General features: G+C 40.3%; 1 protein-coding gene across 4 annotated transcripts in view; it reads right to left on the bottom strand.

The window, feature by feature from the left end:
* Positions 1-13,788, bottom strand: part of SOX6 (SRY-box transcription factor 6) — a 2,230,635-nt gene that overhangs the window by 155,979 nt on the left and 2,060,868 nt on the right. For all 4 annotated transcript variants that reach the window (XM_044082775.1, XM_044082774.1, XM_044082776.1 and 1 more), the window contains one exon: positions 13,190-13,370. In XM_044082775.1, coding sequence (XP_043938710.1) covers positions 13,190-13,370 — 181 coding nt within the window. The remainder of the gene's footprint in view (positions 1-13,189; positions 13,371-13,788) is intronic.

Raw genomic sequence — 13,788 nt, 5'->3', positions numbered from 1 at the left:
AGGCAGAGATCACCTCGGAGTAGGTGATATGCTACGGAGTAAAGCTGGAGTTTTTTGAGATGGTCAGTATAGGGCATCTGTTTGAGGCCAGTAATCCTTTTTGTGTGGTACTTCTGTGGCCTTTCCAGCTGCTGCAGATGTCTTGTGAGGTACATTCCAAAAGGGGCGTTGCACTCTATAATGGGTCTAAATAGTGTCGAGTGGAGGGGAACAATGACCTCTCTTTTCCTGAATGAGAACCCTTTTTTGATGAGGTGTGCCACGTAGAAGGATTTCCTGACTACTGTGGTGATGTGATTATCAAAGGAGAGACTACTGTCCACCTGGGCCCCAAGGTCTCTTATCACACATTCGGCATTAAGTAGACTGCTGCCTGTGTGGTACTTCATGGGTACAGAGTTTTTACCAAAGGGGATGACAATGCACATTTTGGCATTGAGCTTGAGGCCATGGCTCTGACACCAGGTATCTGTCTCAGTCAGGCCCTTCTGTAGGATGTCCACATCATTTGGGGACTCAGCTATGGCTCCTAGTTTGCAGTCATCTGCAAACATTGTTAGCCAAAGGCCTTCTGTGTTAGCCTGTACTTCATAGAAGCAGATACCAAACTGGAGAGGTCCCAGGACTGATCCCTGTGGTACTCCACTTGTCACTGGTTTGAAGTCAGATTTGGAGTCTGCAACTTTTACAGTGTGGTTTATATCAGTGAGACAGTTGACAACCCATTTATAACCCAGCTATAATTCCAGAGTGGGAGATGGGTGTTAAAAACCTTGGCGAGGTCAAGATAGGCTGTGTGAACCATCTTACCCTCGTCTACGGCTTTGGGGACTGCCTCAAAGATGTCAATCAGGTTCAGGAGGCATGATCTGCTTTTCACAAACCCAAACTGGGTGGGGTCCAGAGTTTGGAGGTTACCAATGTCTTTGTTTATGAGTTCCATGATGATAAGTTCCATGGCCTTACAGATCAGGCTCGTCAGGCTAATAGGGCGATAGTTCCTGGGATCATTGGTGGCTCCCCCTTTGTGGAGTGGGATAACTGTTGCTGTGTGCCATTCAGTGGGCACAAAGCCTGACTTAAGGCTATGATTGAACATGGTGCTTAGGTGGGGAGCCAGTTCATTCTGAAGTTTGTGTAAAACACAGCCTGGGATGTTGTCCGGTCCCATGAATGCTGTGTTTTTGGCTTTAGAGAGTGCAGCTTTTACCTGTGTAGTCGTGATTACAGGGACTCTGCAGTCTTCCTGTATAGATATGGGCCCTTTAGGGGGTGAGAGGGTAGTAAATTTAGCACTGAACTTATCTGCCAGGATGTTGGCAATATCAGTTGGTTCTGTAATTTTTGTGCTGTTGTGCTGTAACTCAGAGCAGATCTGGATGTTGCCACTGAGATTTTTGACATAGCTATAGAATGCTTTGTGGTTGTCCCTAGAATCAGAGGTGATTTTGTTTTCATAGCTAGCTCTGGAGGATCTTATAAGGGATCTCAGCTTCTTACTGAGGCTGACCAGGGAGCTCCTCCACTCATGGGATTTTACTCTCTTTTTCCACAGTTTCTTCCTTCTGTTGTAGAGTTTGTTTATGGCAGGGGACCACCAGATTGGCTTCCTTTTTTTGGAGGATAGCATCTTGGTTCTATCTGGGATAGCATGATCCATGCATTCATGTAACTGCTTATAGAGTGCATTTGTGTAGGATTCAGCAGTTGTAACTATATTGTCCATCTGCATGGGTGTCATGAAGTTCACCACTTCTGTCTTAAGAAGCATGAAGTTAGCTTTGGAGAAAATTTTTACAGTGGTTTCCTTAATGGAGGGGGGGGGGAGGCAGGATGTGGATATCTAGGGTGAGTAACTTATGATTGGATCTGACCAACAAGGAGCTGACTTCAGGTTTGGAACACTGGTCACTCATGTTGGTAATTACTAGGTCTAGGATATTGTTGGCCCTGGTGGGGGTATGGATATGTTGATCCAGGGAAATGGAATTTATGAATTCCAGTAAGCATTGAGCGAAGGAGCTGGTACATGAGTGGTTTTCCCAGTTAATGGTATGGTAATTGACATCGCCCATTATTAGGATGTTTGGTTGAACCCTAATATTTTCCAGTATATCAAGAAAAGAGGAGTGGGAATCCTGGGGCATGGTGGGGGGTCTGTAGCAAGCTACAATTTGGATTGCAGTTTTGCCCAGAGTTAGTTGCACATGGATAACCTCGGATGCACTATGCTGAGCTACTAGCCTGGAGGTGTGGATATCCTTAATGAACATGGACACACCTCCGTCTTTGGTGTTCCGGTCCAGGTTAGATGGCCGAAAAGTGTGGTATGAGTTATAGCCTGGTAATGCAGAGATGTTCTCTGGGGCCTTGAACCAGTTCTCAGTCACTGCACAGATATCAATGTTCTCCATTTTAAGGAGTGCCTCAAGGGAGTGCTTTCTGAAATTTAGACTTCTAGCATTGAGTAGCATTACCCTCAGTTTTTCCTTGCCTGTTCCTGTTATGGTGGTGAATTTGTAATTTGAACCTTGCCTAAAAAATGCACTATAGGGGTGGCAAGACCCCTAACCAGTATCTGGAATCCAAGGGGTGACAGGTGCAGGCCATCTCTGGCAAAGCATCGTGGTCTGTCGACCATGTCTTCCCAGGCAGACTGATACTGGATCCCCTTAGAATGACACCAGAAGCTTAGCCAATTGTTGAAGTCAATCATTTTGTCCTTGTACTGCAGTATCATTCTAGGAGATGGCAGGATGCTACTCAGGGCTAGAGTCATACCTGCCTGGGCTACAAGATCAGAGAGCTCTTCCATGTCTCTTTTCATGTAGTACTGGGAGATACGTCTCAGGTCATTCACACCAACATGGACAATGACAGAGTCATATTTGTACTTGTAGTGGAGTGACCTGAGTGCATGGGTTATGTGGTGGATCCTGGCAACTGACAGGCAGTTGACCGTAACCTTCTCCTTGTTTAGCCTGGTGAGTGGGACTTCAGTGTTCCTGACTACAGAGTCACCTATGACTAGTGTGTTGGGTACATTGTTTTGCCTTATGGGCTGTGGTTGAGTGGCACACTGAGTCTGTGGACTATGTGTTATTTGAGTTGTGTTGGGAGGTGGAGGTTGCTTGCATTTCTGCTTTGGAGGTCTTTGTTGTTTGAGCAGATTATTATTGAGAGCCTCCACGAATGTTTTTATATCTCTATATGTGGATTTTGGTGGTGTAGGTTTAGTGGGACTATGTGATGAGTGTGGTGTGGTGCAAGTTTTTACCTTCTCCTCTTGACTGTCAAGTTCAGTTTTGATTGGAGAGAGCTTTACCTCCAGTTTGGTTAGATAAGTGCATCTCTCACAGGTTGTAGTGTTGGATGGTAGGAGAAGATGGTTGTCTGGGTACATGAGGCAATTGCTACATTGCCACAAGATGCTCAGATTCATCAGATAGACAGGAGAGAACACTAGGAGCTAACCCTTGGAGATGCCTGAATAAAATTCTATTTTCCTTTAGACAAGTGAGGAAAGTGAGTACAAGAGCTGTTTTTCTCTAAGCAAGTGAGGAAAGTAAGTACAAAAACTGTTTTCCTCTAGGTAATGAGGAAGGTTGAGTGCTGTAGTAATTTGCAGCTCATTTAGTGTTTACAACAAGTCCTGAACAAGTGCTGAGCATGAATAAGCAAATTCAAGTGCTAAAACTAAGAATCTGTTTCTGAACAAGTCTAGTTACAGGAAAGAAACAAGTGCAAATGTGAGCTTTTAAATCAGAAAGTTGAGAGAGATGGAAAAATTGCCCAAATAGCCAATAACTACAAATTCTGGGCCAGAAATCACTCCTTATGTGCTAGATAGGTTACCTAGTGCTTACCACTCCCACTGAAAAGCTAGCAGGCTTCCCTCCAACACAGACAGGCTTGGGGGCCTCAGGAGCTTACAAACAGTCCTGGATACAGCAAATCTGTATCTGGACTAGACTAGTTATAGGAAGGGGGAAACAAGTGCAAATGCGGGCTTTTAAATCAGGAAGTTGAGAGAGATGGAAAAACTGCCCATACGGCCAACAACTGGGCCAGAAGCCACTCCTTATGTGGTAGATAGGTTACCTACTGCTTACCACTCCCACTGATAAGCTAGCAGGTTTCCCTCCAACACAGACAGGCTTAGGGGGCTCAGAAGCTTACAAATAGTCAGATATAGCAAATCTGTTTCTGGACTTGACTAGTTACAGAAAAGGCAGGAAACAAGCATAATTTTTTTTTGTTACAGTTAAGCAGAACACAGGGAGATTCTAGAAACATTTTCTTTTTGTTTTTTTTTTTTGTAAAGGAAAGGGAGAGAGGGGAAGCAGAAGATAATTCAAGGTTAGGAAACTAAGTGAGTCGGCTTTCTCAAATGTTCTCTCTGTTGTTGAGTCTTTCGGCTTTTCCCGGTTAGGGGTCGCCACAGCAGAACCCCAGTCCACTAATGATTGGCAGTAGATTTTTACATGCCGAGTTGCCGGCCCTGACGCACAACCTTCAATGAAGGTACGCCCATTGACTCATGTCTCCACACAGAAGACGCTCTAGATGAAAATCAAACAGGACAACGTCTTACTGTGAGGCGACAATGCTACCGCAGCACCACCACCGCAGTTACTCAAATGTTCTCTATGTATTAGGTAAAATGAGCTAATGACACTGATCCCAATCTTTCATTAATGCAATACTGGCTTTTAAAAGCTGGTATTGCATTTAAGGTGAAACTTGGGTGCTGTAGCACTCAGTCTGTGGTCTAAACTGTAGCAACTACTTTCTACATTGTAGCAAGCAGTTTGCTACAAATTAAAAAGGAGAATTTTTTTTTTTAACTAAAGCAGAACTACTGAAGCCCTCTGTGCAGATAGGGTATACACTTTAGCAATTGTATGCTACATATGTAGCAAAAATTTGCTCCTGTTTAAAATAAATTATGTTGAGGGAGGGTTTGAACTTTTTTCTTTTTCTTTTTTTTTTTTCTGCTCTTCACTTACAGAGTGTAAAGGTAACACTACCAGTCCCTGGTGCTAGTTAAACAGTCTAGGCTTCTGTCATGGATCCTCTACTTCTAAGCCAATAAGGCAGGCCACTACAAAACCCAACATTCTAGTCATTGGAGACTCCACTGTGAGACACAGTGATGTCCCTCTCACCAGACTCAGTAAAGAAAAAGTCACAGTCATTTGGTTACCAGGTGCCAGAATCCAATATATTATGCATGAACTTAGGTCATTGGATTACCCGTTCCAATATGACTCATTCATAATCCATGTGAGTGTAAGTGACCTGAAACATACCCCCCTAGACTATATGAAGAGAGACATCACAGAACTCTCGGAATGTGTGTCCCACGCTGATATGAGCCTAGCACTGAGCAGCATCTTAGCTTCTCTAAGGATAATGCCACACTACGAACAGAAGATGACTGACTGGCATAGTTTCTGGTATCATTCTAAGGGGGTGCAACATTTGTCAGTATGGAAGGAGATGGTCAACAGACCACGCTGCTTGGCTATGAACAGTCTGCTCCTCAGCTAAAACATCATCCTCCTCTATAGTGCCTTTTTTTGCCAAACTGAAAATACCTCAAAAATAGAAAATCAAAAAAGGTTCTACTGCTCAATGCTAGTAGTCTAAACAAGAAACTATACTCCCTACAAGCTCTTCTCACCCTAGAGATTGTTTATGTCTGTGTGGTCACTGAGACATGGTTTAAAGCTGCAGAGACCAACCTGGCAGTACAAGGCTATAATGCCTTCCACACATTTAGACCAGCTACTACACAGGCAGGCAATAAAGTTACATCAGAAATAAATATACATCAAGTCTGGTCAAACAGAATGATGCACTTGAACTTCTTCATGTCCAAATAACCATAGACAAAATCCCATACCAATTCCTTGCAAGCTACATGTCCCCCTCTATGACCCAAGAAACCCATATCATGTAATTAAGCTTACTGGAAACACTCATTATCCAGTCCAATACCATATTCATGGGTGACTTTAATTACCACACTATTAATTGGAAATAATATACAACACCAAACATGCAGGCACAGAGATTCCAGGATAGTGTAAACACAAACTCCTTGGACTAGATTGTCAATAATCTGACTACGGGTACCAACATACTGGATCTGGTCCTCACTAATATGGGAGAGCACGGCACATCCCCTAGTACAATGTCCTTTCTGATGAGGTCAGACAATAAAACAGTGTCTCTATAAGTTAAAACAAAACCCAAAACCCCAGCTAACACTGAATATACAGGAACTACTCTAAGGCTAACATCCTACTATTAAGATGTCTACCATGATAATGACTTAAGCATTAAATTTGCATTACATTCTTTCAGTCTGTCTTCTCTGCATGTTTGTTGTGTTTTTTTGAAAATGTTTACCAATTAGGAGCAGACATATACCCCAGCAACACTACTGTTCTCCATGAAGGGCTGACACAGACAAATAATTACTTTCAGAGCCATGGACTAAACTAAATTCCAAGAAATGCATAATAATATCCTTCAGGACATTAGCCACTCTTAGTAACTATCATATTGCCAACAGTTCCGTAAGAGCTGACTTAGTAATCAGGGACTTGGGTACACACATAGACAGTAATCTACCCTTTGACCACCATGTGTCTGTGGTAGTAAGGAAATCATTGTATGTTGTGCATATATAAATGTATGGCATCTACATACAAAGAGCTCATTGTTCCACTGTATTCAGCATTCATCAGACATCTCATTGTGTACAATGCCCCTTTTGTATGTACCTAAGCAGGTACATCAAACAACTGAAAAATCCACAGAGGTTCTTCTATAAAAGAATACAGGGCATAAATAACATGTCTTATGCAGACCACCTCACAGTCCTATCCCTGTATTCTTTTTCCTGCAGATTACTGAGGGGAGATCTATTCCTGTTACACAAGGCATCATCAGACCACACTCTGATGAACTTCCTTATTTGAAAAAAAAAACACTAGAATTAACCATTCTAAAGACTTAGACCTTGCCTGTGATATAAATAGGACAGGTATGTATTCCAGAGACTAGTCCTTCTCTGGAGCAGGATCCTCATTCATGTGAAGCAGAGTACCTCCCTAACCCAATTCAAGTACAGCTTGGAAAACTGGATGGGGAATAGGAAATGCATCCCTGTTTTGATACATCTATCTGTAATGGACAAAGGCAGCCTGTAAATATTTCAGCCCTCATGCCCCTGCTTATACTTACAAAGGGTACTAGAACTTATCAGAGATTTGGGATGCATGGCTAGGCTTAAAGGGGCACCAGTGGTCATTAGCCTAGTGCACATCTATGAACCTATAAACCTACAAGGCCTGAGTCCTACACTGCAATGACAAGTTATGCATTCACAAACAACATCACTATGACTGTTATTAAAAAGCTAACATTTGGATTACTGCAAACTGAATCAAACAATATAATTTGCTATGATGAATTAGACAAGGGATCAAGTTTGACCATTAGCAGACAACTAACATTTGGACGTCTACACTCCAAATAATGTTGTTGTTTTAAAATTGTTGCATCCTTTGAAGATGTGATCAAGACAGCAACTAAGCCAGCCAGCCAGTTCAAATCCATAAAAGTAACTACAACGTTCTGGAAGTCAGAGTATATATAGTAATTCTTCCAGAGTAATGCTGCTGCTCTTTGTTTGTTTGTTTTTGAAACTACAAACATATTGAATTTCATAATAACATACGTTTATGAACTTATCAATTGTTCAATTATGACAACTGCTTTCCCAGTTAAACACACGGTTTAGGAAACATGGCAAAGTATGTGTGTATCTGAGGGTCGGAATTATGTGTTAAACACACATAAAGTGCTGAAAGTCTAAGGGCCAAATTCATAAAAGATACTGTATGGTGTACATGACATGTACACCTCAATGTAACCTTTTGAAATTCAAAGACAATCATAACACAGTGTCTTTACAAAAAGACATACAACACCAAGGTGAGCTGTCTACACAGCCATGCTTGATGCTAATGAGGCAGCCTGGAGGACAGGCATATGCTAACTAGTCATGTGCATTCCCACAGAACTTCCTGCAGTAAAGCATCTACTCACTTGAGTAAGCCTCTAAATCACTTGGCTATGTAAATTATGACTCTTGCTCCTGGCCCCTCATGAAAGTAAACATGGCCAAAAGGCCCTGTTCATCCATTGCAGCAGAAATAAGTGATAGGGAGATTAGTGATAAGGTACTGCTAGGAGGTGTTTGCCTGAGTGTATGGAAGAGGCTGCATGTATGAGTGTATGTTTGCCTGGGAAGTAGCAGTAGGGGAGCTAGTGAGGGGCAACTTAGGTAGGTAGGGGTGTGTGCGTGTGTGTGTGTGTGTGTGTGTGTGTGTGTGTGTGTGTGTGTGTGTGTGTGCGTGTGTGTGTGTCTGTGTGGGTTGGGTTTTCATACTTACACACACCTCTTGACAAACAAGCAGAGCCTGCAACAATCGGGAGAGGGAAGCACTAGCTATCAAGGATTCCTTATTAAACTTGTGCCTGTGTGGTACTGAATTAGAATGGGGAATGGGGTGTAGCGGAAGCCCTAGCCACCAGGGATACCTCATTAAAGTCATGCCTGAGTGGCACTGAAACTGACTGCGGAATCGGGTATAGGGGAAGATCTAGCCACCAGGGATACCTCATTAAACTTGTGCCTGAGTGGCACGTAAGCAGAAATGCAATCATGGGTTAAGGAGAACCAGGGTTAAGTCTTTATCTAAGTGCTTTGATACCACACAGGGTCAGGGGAGCAAAAGACATTAGGAATTACTCTACACAATGTGCCTGAGTAGCAAGTAAACACAATATAGGTCAGGGACACTAGGCACCAGGGATCTCTTTATGGTGTGCCCTAAAGTCAACTGCTTAAAAAAACGTGCAGGGTGCCACTAGACACCAGGGATAGCAGATAAGTAAGAAATAAGAATCAATAAAAAAATAAATAAATAAAGGAGGGGGTAGGGATTTGATCCCTGCATCCTTTACACATGAAATCCCTATACTAACCCACTGTATTAACCTACATGTCAGTGCAGCAGGAGTGTTTTTAACATTTATTCAGGATCTCAGGCATAATGCAGTTCCTGCAGCTTTATGACATATGAGAGAGAGAGTCAGGGAATGTTCCTCTCAGTCACTGGGAGAACAACTTTTGCCCTAGCATGCATGTACTGCAGGAAATAAAGTGTAACTGAATTATCTGTCATTAAGGACTGGCTGTTATCATCTGTGTATTATCAAAGCAGGGAAAAAGGATGTCCATACAAGAGGAACAGGTATGACGTATGTAGTGTATGTGCATGTGTGTGTTTTACAGGGTGGTGGTATGTTCAAGAGTGAAGGAGGGGAGAAGTGCCTGTGTTAACATGATGAGGCTAGCATTGATAACTATTACAGGAAAGTACTAATCTATACTTCTAGTATTTAATCGTGATTCATAGACATGCAAATTAGTCAAAAATGAGTTCTTTCCTGTGTCTATGAACAACAAAATACTACATTGCAGAAACAAGGCCTTTTTTCTGCAGCCCTTAACATGAGTGGTACGGTTCTTAATAAATCCTTTGGTATATATTTTCAAAGAGTTTCTGCTTAGCTTGAAAGATTGTGTACCAGGCCTTTCTAGACAGGTAACTGTAACAAGGAAGAAAGTTTATAAAGAAAATGCTAAGCCACTATAAATTAAGTGATTATTATTGACTCGGGAAAACAGGGCAATGATATATTTTTAAGAGAGTGCAATACAAAAGCATAACACAATGTTTTATACATTCATTTAGAGCTAGAGATGCAAGAAAGTGGTGTCATAATCAATAATGGTATAGTTTTGAAAAAAAAAAAACAGAACACAGTTCTGCATCATCATGTAAAGTTAGTTCACCTGAAATACTGAGTGTCATAACAAATAACATGTAGCATCTATGTCTTCACCCTGGACAAAATCACATGGTTGGATAAGTAACATTTCCCTACAATGCATAAATGAAAATAATGATATCAGAATATTTTACAAGAAGAATGAGCACTAGTTTCACATGTGAATGCCAAATGAGTTACAAAATACTTTACATATTAATGGCCAATACTTGATATTTATGTAGAATATAGGGAACAGCAACTAGGTGAGACAAACTTTTCACAAAGCACTTCACTGTAATACAGATCATTTTGTTTCTGTGTTGCACTTCACAATGTGATATTGAAATGCAGATTTCTCAGATGTAGTGCAGCAATCCTTGCATCACACTGATGGTATAAACTGCAAAATTCCATCATTTACTGCAAGCTTCTAGTATAGAGCAAAGCCTGACATACTGTCAAGTCCTGTAAGGTACTCATCTTACTGCAGAATTCCAGAGTTGGTTTAAGTCCATTATAGATGTATCATCTAAGAAAAATTCAACACAGATTCACATTCTAAGCAATAGCATCCTCTGTTGTCCTTCCAGGCTGCAATATGCAGTGATAAACAGGTGACACAGTGGCAAATGAAAGGTCATCCGTTCCTACTGCCAGTATACTTGGTTCATCCAGTAGCCAGACTGATAGGTAGCTGGATGGTGGGATATAAAAAACAACAGGTAAATGTGTGACCAAGGGCAGCACTGTCTTTTACAGAAGGAAGATCAAGGATGTAATAAAATTCCAGCTATACTTTGGGAAGCTAGAGGTGCTGCAGTCAAGCAAGTAACAAAAGGGACATGGCTGTATTTGCAGACATTCTAGGAGCATGGAAGCATGAATATCTAGTGTATGAACTGAGGACATTAGCAAGAAGGGTAAAAAGAAGAAGTGGGCACAGCTACAAAAGAAACCTATAAAGCTCATTGTGGCACTAAGTTCTCGCTCTCTATAAAGAAGGTCGAAAGAGTGATGCTTTTTGTCAGCAGGCAGGTAACAAAAAAAAACAGAAACGACAATAAATGTAACTGAAGTAATAGTCTTCCAATGGTCTCTGTCAGTCTAATGTCAGATGGAATAGCACCAGTAAAAAAATGGATTATCACTGTTCTGGTATCACTCTGTGTCAGTTTGTAATGTACATAGTGGTCTGCTTGTCAAGAAATTATTTATGGATTTACAATACACTAGTACACATCAGTAACTTTTCTGGAAATTAAACCACCTAGCACTTAGCCCCACTGCCAGCTACTGACTGAGATTTGCATAAAGGAACAAATTACACAGAATTCAGTAGCAATCACTGGTCTACGGCAATAAGTAGACTGTGTACATGTTTGCAAGTTTGTGGGATAGGACGATTTTGGCAACTGGATACTGATGGATGGTTGTGTTATTGAAATAATGTAGATGCCACATGTTTGAATAATCAAGCAAATTATTGGATGGAAGCAAGAATGAAGGGGGAGGATTGGGGGGGGTCTTTTTTATCATTAGACCAGTGTTGTTATGTTTTATATTTACTCATCGCTACAAGAAGACAGACTACAAACAAAACTAGAACATTAAAAGAGACGGTGAATTTAGGCAGTGCAGAGAATACATAAATGCATGTAGTACTACATGTATATACACCTGCTCCACATTGCTGTGCTTACTCAAGTTTACTAATATTTTCTCAAAAAGGATATTCAGTGCATAGTCTGCAGGACATATTTTGGCAACAGAGATTGTGCTTGTTTCCATATGCTGAGATTTGAACAGCAAGACTTGCATGAGCCAGTCTGAAGCAACACAAAAGGATACATCTCACATTTATAATAACAGCAGTGTTATTCTAAGAAATCAGACAAGTAAAACTTGCAAAATTTTGTAAATATCATTTGATAAATAATTGAATGGAGGACATACCTCTCAACCTCTTACATAAAGAAATCTGGACAAAACCATAAATAATTGGGGGCAAAGGCCCAAAAATACTGACAGTTTTGAAATACTGCCAATACAAATTTAGAAAGTTAGCAGAATAGCAGGTTTTGCAGTAACCTGAATTTTCTGAAGGGTATGAAGTCTGAAACTCAGATCTCTACCATTATTTTCTGACTTCAATCGACAATGATTTGCCAGTGATTTCCCAGAAAGCCACAGTTTTATGAGAAACAGACCAAAAATATGAGGCAAAAATCTGGACATTATGTGAAAATCTGTACAGTTGAGAGGTATAATGGAGGTCAATAGCATCCTTAATGGACTACTAAAGCTTGAATGTGAAAATATGCAAACACTTTGTAGAGCAATGTATTCATTACATACATTTCTGCAGTTAACAAGTGCACATAAGCTACATGCCTGATGGTCTTCTTTGATAGATTATGGGTTATGTCCCTTTGAACTAGTAACTAGCTAAATGAGGAAAAAAAAAACAGAGCTTATAGTTTTGAGTATAGGGCATTATGTATCACATATGTTATATGATAAGGAATTAACAGTTATTCAAAAGAAATGCATCAGAATTAAGAAAAACAAACAAGAAAATTGAGTAAGATGTAGAACTGGAGTTAAAAATGAAAAAAAAAAATGACCTGTATGTCAGGAACCTTAAACTCCAAGCAAAAGAATACATTATTACATCAAACAGCAGGGCTAAGTGCTTTCGTCTCACATTTAAGACATCATCAGAGCATTCTGATGATGTCTTAAATGTGAGACGAAAGCACTTACATGTTGTTTGGTGTAATAAAGACTTCTTTTGCTTGGAGTTTAAGGTTCTTGACAGAATTAAGAAAAAAAATCAAGATGGAGCAAACTTATAAAGCCAGCAAGGCTCCATTGTAGGAGTCGCCATCTGGATAGCACATAATCTTGATCCTGTAATCTGATTTTATGGTAAAAAATATTAACAAAGGCTTTGTCATGGCTGGCATGGCTGATTATATGTGTAAACCTACAAAACCTGAATTAAATATGATTCAAAACCACTTTGTTGAATATCTACAACTTTCCATTGTCATTCCCCCAAATAGAATTCTGTTTAGTTATTGTTAATTTTTGCTACGTATTTACATTCACAGTTTGAGAGACAAAAAGCATTTAGCTAATATATGGTCACTAATCACTGTTATATAAATCACAGTACTCAGAAGGCTAAACAGTAAAATTCAAAAGTGCAATGACAAACATGCTGTAATCAATCATAGCATTAACAAGTCCCATTTACTTAACTGTTTACCTAAAGAGGATCCTCTGTTTAATGACCCTCCAATTGGACTAGGGATGCCGCTTTTATTCGGTAGGCTCACTGGACTTGTTTTACTAGCTGGAAAAAAGCTTTGTGTTGGTGACGTAGGGGACCTTATTGGTTCAGCAGTCTTTGGCCGTGCTGACAGATTCAATGGCTGAGTCACTTCATCCTGTGGAGAGAAATTGTAAATATGTAAGGAGACAAATTAGGCAAATTATCATGTTGCAAGAGAGTACTAATTTACACCTCTGAGACAATACTACATTGTCTTGTAAAAATAAAACCAGAAGCTAATTAGCTAATCCCTTGAAGACTGAAAGGGATCCTAATTAATTTTGTTCTTTTATGCTTCTGTTTATATTATCTAAGTCATCTCTTTCTCAAAAAAATAAAGTCTGAATTAGAATGCATTGACATTTAATGTATCTATTTTCTGTTGTACGAGAAGTCTGGGCAAATTGCTGCTAACATGATGTCAAACATAGCTAAAAAAATAGCACACCTTTAATTAAAACAAAATATTATCTTATCGTTTAAGTAAGGTCATTTATCAGCATTCTTTTAGGTATAAAACCATCCCAGTTATA

This window comes from Protopterus annectens, chromosome 9.part0 (genome assembly GCF_019279795.1).
Source record: "Protopterus annectens isolate FY-2018-M chromosome 9.part0, PAN1.0, whole genome shotgun sequence".
In the NCBI taxonomy this organism is placed as follows: domain Eukaryota; kingdom Metazoa; phylum Chordata; order Ceratodontiformes; family Protopteridae; genus Protopterus; species Protopterus annectens.
Note: the sequence above shows the minus strand (reverse complement) of the source record. Positions and strands in the feature narration are given on the sequence as shown.